Here is a 9063-nt window from a genome sequence, read left to right on the forward strand (position 1 = left end):
GAAGCATAGATAAGGCTAGATCTAGAGCTTACCATTAGGCTTGCTAAGAGATTAGAGGTCTTGTTTGGTTTGAGATGTATTGCTTAATGCCTGCTTGTGTAGATTCTTTACTGTGTGAGAACAAGTCTAGAATTGCATAGGTTTGATTGTTTCTTGACCATGAGAGTGGGAGAAACTTGTCTTAGATTTATATGTCTAGAGGTTAGCTCAAAGTTTGCTTGAGATTTGTTGACCAAGTTAGATAACCACAATGATTAGTTCTTCCCATGAATCCATCCTCAGGAACCTTCTTTGTTTATTGATTTTAAAGTCTTAATCTTGTAGCTTGCTTGTTGTTTGATTGGTTTTAGTGTTGCTCTGTTTTTGTTGTGTTGCTCTGTTTCCCGGATTTAGCAAACTCGACCTCCCACTCAACCTACACTAGGTCGAGTGCTTGCTCGAGTTCATCCCCAGAACTTGTGTTTATGATTTGTGATTGTCTTGTTTCATTCCTGTTTCATTCCAGTTGCATACATTTAGCTTTCAGTTCATTAATTGTCTTGCATTAGTTCATTAGTAGTAGTTTCTATTTCTGTTCTTGCTTCATTACAGTTTCAATCATTCAGTTTCATTTGCATTTAGTTCTTGGTTCCTGTAGTTTACTTTCTGCATCTTTACATTTCCATCTTAGGATTGTTAGTGACAAACAATCATTACATTTGTCTTAACTTAGATTCATATGCACATCTTTTCTTTTCACAAACACTCATTTAGGATTGATACCTCTTGTACTACAATAGCATAAGGGGAATTGAAACACCCATCCATCATTCCATTCATATATCATCATTGCATACATCCACAATCATTCACCAAACAAATAAACATTGTTTCAGGAACGAATTGAGAATTCGCGATCAGAAACTGGAGGATCTTGGAAGGAAACTGGATCTAGTCTTGAATTCTCTACCCGGAGTTGAGACGGTTTGTGAAGTAGGCGGTTCGAGTCATTTGATACCATCGCGATTACAAGGGAATCAAAACCAGGTACGTTCTTTATCCTCGGAACCATGCCATAGCAACATTAGGCCAGGGTTGCGTGAGAACTTGGTAAGAAATGTAGAGATGGCTGTGTTTGATGGAGCTGGAGTTTATGGATGGATCGCGAGAGTTGAGAGGTTCTTTCGCCTAGGTGGCTATAACGACGAAGAGAAGCTTGCTTTGGTGTCAGTGGGCCTTAGCGGTGAAGCTCTAAGCTGGTATAATTGGGTAGTTAACACAAGGCAGTTCGACAGTTGGACTCAATTCAAGTCAGCTTTGATGTTGCGTTTTGGGAATTTGAAGATAAGAGGACCTAGCCAAAGCTTGTTTTGCATTCAGCAAACAGGGTCAATAGCGGAGTACATTCAGAGGTTCGAAGATTTATCTTCGCAAGTAACAGGCTTGGATGAGCAGAAACTCGAAGGTATATTCCTCAATGGTTTAACACCGGAAATGCAGGAGCTTGTACACATGCAAAGCCACGCAACTTACCAGAAATGGTAGCAGAGGCTAGAGCGATGCAGTCGAGTATAATGCGAAGGGTGGTCAAGAAGGAACTGATGCTAGCCAATAAAGAGAATGTCGGATCTGATTACAAGGGGAACTCATTTTACAACAATAACACCTGGAAGACGAAAACACTTGTAACAGAACCAGTACAAAGCGTGGAAAAGCAAACAAGCAGAGTAGAGCAAAGACCAAGAAGGAATAACACGAATGCAGAGCTAGACGAGAAAAGAAGGAAAGGACTATGTTTCAAATGCGATGGACCTTGGTCCAAGGAGCATAAATGTCCGAACAAGGAGTTGAGAGTGATGTCCATTTTCAATGGATTTGAAGTAGAAGTGTTAGATGATAACAGAGAGATGGAAGTGAGGGTAGAACCAGTGGGGGAATGTATGGCATTGTCTTTCCAGTCTTTCAGAGGAGTTTCGGGACCCTCAACCACTAAAGTGAGAGGATCAGTGGGTAGGGAAAGCATCGTCATCATGTTGGACAGTGGAGCTACACACAACTACATATCTCCTACTGCAGCTACAAAGTTGAAGCTGAAGTGTAGAGAAAACCCAAACCTGAATGTGACGTTGGGAACAGGCATCTTGGTTAATGGATTGGGTGTTTGTGAGAAGGTTACTTTTTCGGTGCAGAATTTGGAGTTTACGTCTGACTTTATTGTCCTGGAGTTAGGACAAATTGATGTCATTTTGGGCGTTTATTGGCCTAGAACTCTTGGCGATTGTAGAGTGAATTGGGAGAAGAACGAGATGTCGTTTATTCACAATGGACAGATGGTATCTATTAGAGGAGAATCCGATTTACTCATCTCTAAGATGTCACTTAAATCTTTAACAAGTGAATACAGGATTCATAAGAAAGGCGTGGAAGTTGAACTGTATTCTCAACAGTTAAAGCAATCGGACATACCTTAACTCGATACCAGGATTGAAGAGGTATTAAACAGTTTTGTGAAGGTGTTTGAGGTACCCTCGGGATTACCTCCCTTAAGGGGCAGAGAGCATTCAATCATCTTGTTACCAGGGCATAACACTATCAGTGTAAGGCCTTATAGATACCCACATGCACAGAAGGAGATCATGGAGAAAATGGTTAAAGAGATGCTTGATTCTGGGATTATCAGACCAAGTCACAGTCCCTTCTCAAGCCCAGTTTTGTTAGTAAAGAAGAAGGACAACAGTTGGAGGTTCTGCATTGACTATCGTGCTTTGAACAGAGTGACAAAACCGGATAAATTTCCAATCCCCATGATAGATCAACTTCTGGATGAGCTTAATGGTTCTATGGTGTTCTCTAAGTTGGACCTGCGAGCAGGCTATCATCAGATCAGGATGAGAGAGCAAGACATCGAGAAGACTGCTTTTAGGACACATGATGGACAGTATGAATTTCTCGTGATGCCCTTCGGTCTCACCAATGCACCGGCAACTTTTCAGTCACTGATGAATGAGATTTTCAGACCATTTTTAAGGAAATTTGTGCTAGTCTTTTTTGATGACATATTGGTATACAGCACATCCATTGAGGAACATCAGAAGCATTTGATGGTGGTAATGAGAATCTTAGAAGAGAACACTCTATTCGCAAACAAGAAAAAATGTTCTTTTGGTCAGCCTCAGATCGAGTATTTGGGACATATCATTTCGCGAGATGGGGTGTCAACTGATCCAGTCAAGACTCAAGCCATGACAAGATGGGTCACTCCTAAATCAGTTAAAGAATTAAGAGGTTTTTTGGGGTTGACATGATATTATAGGCGTTTTATCAGAGGTTATGGGATACTAGCCAAGCCTTTGACAGATTTATTAAGAAAGGACAGTTTCCAGTGGAGTACAGAAGCACAAAATGCCTTTGACAAACTTAAACTCGCTATGTCGAGAGCACCAATGTTATCCTTGCCAGATTTTGAAGAAACCTTTGTGGTCGAAGCAGATGCTTCAGGCTTCGGGTTAGGGGCAATGTTAATGCAGAATAAGAAGCCAATTGCGTACTTTAGTCACGAATTAACTGCAAAAGAACAATTGAAGCCGGTTTATGAGAGAGAGTTGATGGCGATTGTCTTATCAGTACAGAAGTGGAAACATTACCTTTTTGGAAGGCATTTCATAGTTCACACAGATCAGAAGAGTTTGAAATTCTTGTTAGAGCAGAGAGAAGTCACTATGGATTATCAAAAATGGCTTGTTAAGCTCCTCAACTATGACTTCGAGATTCTTTATAAGCCTGGTGTCGAGAATAAAGCAGCAGACGGTCTATCGCGAATGACTCAACCACAAGGTGTGCTGACTTCTCACCTGTTAATGGCCTTAACGGTTCCTACTGCTCTACAACTCTTAGACATATACGAAGATATTGATAAGGATGAGAAGATTCAAAAGGAAATTCAGGAATGTTTGGCTGTTCCGAATAAATACAAGAAATACTCGGTGAGAGATGGTAGACTGTGGTTTAAAAACAGACTGGTTATCCCAAAGAATTCGAGTTCAATCCCATTGATCTTGGAAGAGTGTCATGGTGGAGTAATGGGAGGACACTCAGGAGTTTTAAAGACAGTTAAAAGGATACAACAATCCTTTCATTGGGATGGCTTATTCGCAGACACTCAGAGGTTTGTATCAGAATGTGAGATTTGTCAACGACACAAGTATTCCACTCTCGCACCTGCAGGCTTACTTCAACCTCTACTAGTACCACAGATGGTGTGGGAAGACATAACGATGGATTTCGTAGAGGGTTTACCTACTTCTCAAGGAAGGAATGTCATTATGGTGATCGTGGATAGACTGAGTAAATACAGTCATTTCTTGAGTTTGAAGCATCCATTCGAAGCTGCAGATGTAGCCAAGTTATTCATCAAAGAAGTGGTCAAGCTCCATGGGTATCCAGCTTCAATAGTCTCTGACCGTGGTAGTACATTTTAAGTGCATTCTGGAAAGAGTGTTTCAAAATCTCAGGCACTAAACTCAAGTATAGCACAGCTTTTCACCCTCAAACGGATGGGCAGACAGAAGTGTTGAATCGAAGCTTGGAAACTTATCTCAGATGTTTGGCATCGGCTCACCGTAAAACTTGGCATCAATATCTGTCTTGGGCTGAGTTGTGGTACAACTCATCGTATCACACTTCTCTGAAGACATCACCGTTTCGTGTCATGTATGGGAGGGACCCTCCAGCGATTGTAAGGTTTGAGGAGAACTCAACTAAAATTGTGGAGTTAGAGCGGATGATGAAGGAACTCAACTAAAATTGCTCAGATTAAGAGACATCTAATTCATGCGCAACAGTTAATGAAGAACAATGCAGACAAGCACCGTAGAGACGTCGAGTATGAGGTGGGAACATGGGTGTTCTTGAAGTTGAGACCTTACAGGCAACAATCAGTGACCAAACGGGCTTGCCAGAAGTTAGCTGCTAAGTACTTTGGCCCATATGAGATCATGGAACGAATCGGGAAGGCGGCTTATCGTCTAAAACTTCCAGACGGATCGAAGATTCACCCTGTCTTCCATGTGTCTCAAATTAAAAAATTGCTAGGTGAACGCCATCAGATTATTCCATTGCCTGACTCGTTGAATGAAGATGAAGAGTTGGTATTAGAGCCTGAAGAAGTGTTGGAGACAAGGTACAATGTTAATGGCGTGTTGGAAGCGTTGGTTCGTTGGAAGGGTTTGCCGGAACAAGAAAATTCGTGGGAAGTTTGCAAGGAGCTTAAGAAGCAATTCCCTACTCTGGCGCTTGAGGACAAGCTTCATTTCAGAAAGAAGAACAGAGATGATGGAGCACGTGCGGACTTGGAGGGAGACACGTGCGCTTGAGATCGAGTTGTATATAAAGAGAATTGTTAAAAAATAGAGGATTTATGTTGTTTGTTGTGAGGAAACGAGACATATGAGTCTTCGTTGGGAGAGGTTAACTTCTAGCTGCGTCTAGAGTCCTCTGTTTCAGTCAGTTAGGAATTGTAACGAACATTCTTTTACAGATTAATAAAAAGAGCGTTTCATTCTTAACAGCTGGCTATGATCGAGTCCCCACGCCAATTCGGTTAACTGACTAGCTGTAAGAGAACCACCACTCCCGAAGGAGATATAAAGAACCGACTCATCTGGCTGTTCGTTTAACCAATCAAAAACCGGATGTTCGTTCTTAGATGATTTTATCGGTATGCATAACGGTCCAACCGGATAAACTGGTACACGAGCGACCCGACCCAAAAGTTTTGGGTCTTGAAGAGATTTCAATGATTTGGGCTCCATCTCTTCCCATGTATTCACCAAAATTCCATCAGCCTTTGGGTAAGCCAGATAGTGACGGACCAAATCCCGGGACACCGGTTCGTCAAGAACCAAATATGAATCCATAGTATCTTCAAATCTAACCGGTTCACACCCCGGTACAGCGAGCGGGCTTCTTTGCACTGCGTGGTCTTCTTTGATATCTTTGTCCAATGTTGAATAATACATGGAAACTCCGAGGAAACGCGCGTTGGAAGCGAAAAACACATAAGCCAACATGTTTAGTTCCGCTGCGAGACATAATGCATCTGTACCGAACAAGTCGACGATCAGAGCCGTTGGCTTTTGATGCATGGCAGCGATCTTGGATCGGAGGGCAGGAACGGCTTCACGCATAATGACTCCGATCTTGGTCACCAAACGGTCTTCCGGGTTCACTAAACCAGAAATGTCCGGCGAAGGAAGATTGACGAGGTCCACACCGGTTGAGTTTAGAAACTTTGACTGAACGGAGGCTGCGTCAGTTTCGAGGACGAAGACGGTGACTTTAAACCCGTGGTTCGCGGAGAGACGCTTAGCTAGCTCCATCACCGGCATGACGTGGCCCATTCCGGGACTGGCAAACATGGCGGCATGTGGTTTTCTGATATGCATCACTTGTTCTTCAGTTGGCTTTTTGTTTTATTTTCGAGAGGATTTTTTTTGTAATTGATGGGTTTCTAATTTTCTTTGGTCGTTGCATATGCATTACTCACTAATTTATAGCCTGTTTCTATCATTACTAGAAGTATATAACGTGCAAAATTAAAATGTTGGCTTATGGTCTTCTCAAAAAAAAAGAAGCCAAATTTGTTTTATAAAATATATTAATTTAAAGATTAAACTGTATATCAAATAATTTTATAATCAAATTAACCGTATATCAAATAATTTTATAATCAAATTAAAATGTAGGTAAGATATCTATTTTTTTTTTTTTCATTATAAAAAGCAAAAGTGAGAAAATAGAAAGTTGAAGAAATTCCTCACTCTAAAACATGCAAAAGTGAAATATCTTCATCTAAATACTGTAAATAAAAGAACTACGAAAATTTAACTAATTGCATGTCAAAATCTTTTATCTAGTAAATTTTGTTGTAAGTCTAGTTATCAAAAGAGGAAGAAAAAAATTTATGGTTAGTCAATTTATACATAAATGTTGCCACAGGCAGAACCGTACATTTGGGTGAGGACCATAGGGCCATAGGCTGTGGAAAGGTATTCTTACAGATATGTCCTTTTCGTGATTACATTTACGAATATGCCATTTTCCTATAAAAAAAACTTTGGATTTATCATTTTTGAATACTTAATGTCTATATTTATATTTTTTTATGGATAAAATACATATTTTATGAAAAAAATATTAAACTCTAAGGACAAATATAATTGAACCAACTAAACCTAACATAAGAAGTTAAACGCATGTTTAATCTTATTTTTGTAACCGAAAAAATGACAAATCCATAACAATATAGACAAAATGGCAAAACCATCATGCCATCACGAAAAGTGGTAAATTAATATTTGACTAGTATTTCTACCAATGCAGGCACGGAAATTTAATTTAAAATATTTTCTCTTAATATAAATTTTTGAGCTCAAATATATTTATAAAAACTTTTGAGTATAAATCTATATAAACACTAAACTTACTTTACTAAGTGATATATAACATATATATAGTTAAAGATAATATTTTTATTATATCTATTTGCACGGGATTTTAGTTTAAAATTTTTATCATAAGAATCATTGAATATAAATATAATAATTTGAAGTTTAAAAGATAAATATATATAAGTGCCATACTTATTTTACTAATCTATATATATATATAACATATATTGTTTAGTGTTACAATAATATTTTCCTAACAAATTAACAATATATCACGTGGTAACAATATATGATTTAAGAACTTTACTGGAACAATAAACAATACTGTTGATAATCTTTTGACATTTTATCCCTAGAAGAGTTCATTCCATATTCATATCCCATAAAAATATCTTTTTAAAATTTTTAATGTCGAATGTCGATCGTTGACCTAATTATAGAGATTATTTGAACATATTTATATCCTACATTAAATGCAAATATACAAAGTTTTATGAATATTTTTAGTGCTATGTCGCTACAACGGGGTTGTCCAAATGCATCACCTGCTATAATAGAATTTCCGACCAAGTCAAGAATGCTTAGATGGTGAAACGGTTAAATCCAACAATGAATATCTATTCACTAATCCAAGTTACATATTATTTTTAGATGTTAAATTTGTGATGCAACCTCAACTTTGTCTTCTCAAAGAAATATGGTGTACTTTAAATATATTGTTTCTGCCAATATTTTGGTTAAAAACATTTGATAAAATTGATGAAATCTCAAACTTGTTTTATTTTTGTTTTTATAATGTTACAGAATTGTAGCTCTAGTCGATAATATGCCTTCTGAGATATGCTATACAAATCACATGTCACTTTTTGTAACGGCTTAAATATTATTTTTCTAATATTTTTTGACCATTGATTTTGTTTTTCTAATATTATTTTTCTAATATTTTTTGACCATTGATTTTGTTTTTTAGATGGATTAGGTTTTCAAGATTCTTTTTTCTATTTTTCTAAAAAAAGTGTGACCATTACAATATCTTCGTTTTAGATCAAAACTTTTAAGTTGAGTTGAGTAATTAATCTTTTATTTTTCTTTAAATGAAATTTCATAAGAAATCTTTGTAGTATATGTTTCTTAGAAACTAATGTTTCACTACAATTTTATTTTTATGTTTATAATTTTATAAATATAATTACATAAATAGTTTATTTACTCCAACATGCATTAAAATCTTACTCCTATTATAAAATTTATTAACCCATTCTAAATTTGGAATATGATCATTTTTTGGATAAAATTTGAATAATAACAGTATGACTAAAATAAATTCATAGTATTATCTTTCCTATTTTAAAATGTTCATTTATTTGAATTAATTGATTTTTATATAGTTCTTAGGTATAGTTCTTAGAGTAGCATTTTTAGGTATGTATGATTAAACTTCGGGACATTTTTAAAAATATCTTTTTTCAATGGTACTTTTCAAAATATTTTGTTAGGTGGTCTATTTTCCGAAATAACCTTTTTAATATACAAAATAACTAAAATTTAAATCCTAAATCTTAAATACTAAAAATTTTATCTTCTTAAAACTATATACTACATGTAAAATAGAGAATACAAACTTAAAAAAAAAAAA

At 36.9% G+C, this 9063-nt stretch overlaps 2 protein-coding genes across 2 annotated transcripts in view; both read right to left on the bottom strand.

The window, feature by feature from the left end:
• LOC104773626 (UDP-glycosyltransferase 72E3-like) overlaps positions 1-1051 on the bottom strand; it is a 12388-nt gene extending 11337 nt beyond the window's left edge. The window contains exon 1 of the mRNA XM_010498274.1: positions 998-1051. Within this exon, the coding sequence (XP_010496576.1) occupies positions 998-1051 (54 nt within the window). The remainder of the gene's footprint in view (positions 1-997) is intronic.
• Positions 1052-5516: 4465 nt separating this feature from the next.
• LOC104773627 (UDP-glycosyltransferase 72E3-like) lies at positions 5517-6422 on the bottom strand. Its single transcript, XM_010498276.1, has one exon. The coding sequence runs from the start codon at positions 6420-6422 to the stop codon at positions 5517-5519; it is 906 nt and encodes a 301-aa protein (XP_010496578.1).
• Positions 6423-9063: the final 2641 nt, after the last annotated feature.

The sequence above is a fragment of the Camelina sativa genome, unplaced genomic scaffold (assembly GCF_000633955.1).
Source record: "Camelina sativa cultivar DH55 unplaced genomic scaffold, Cs unpScaffold00595, whole genome shotgun sequence".
NCBI lineage: Eukaryota > Viridiplantae > Streptophyta > Magnoliopsida > Brassicales > Brassicaceae > Camelina > Camelina sativa.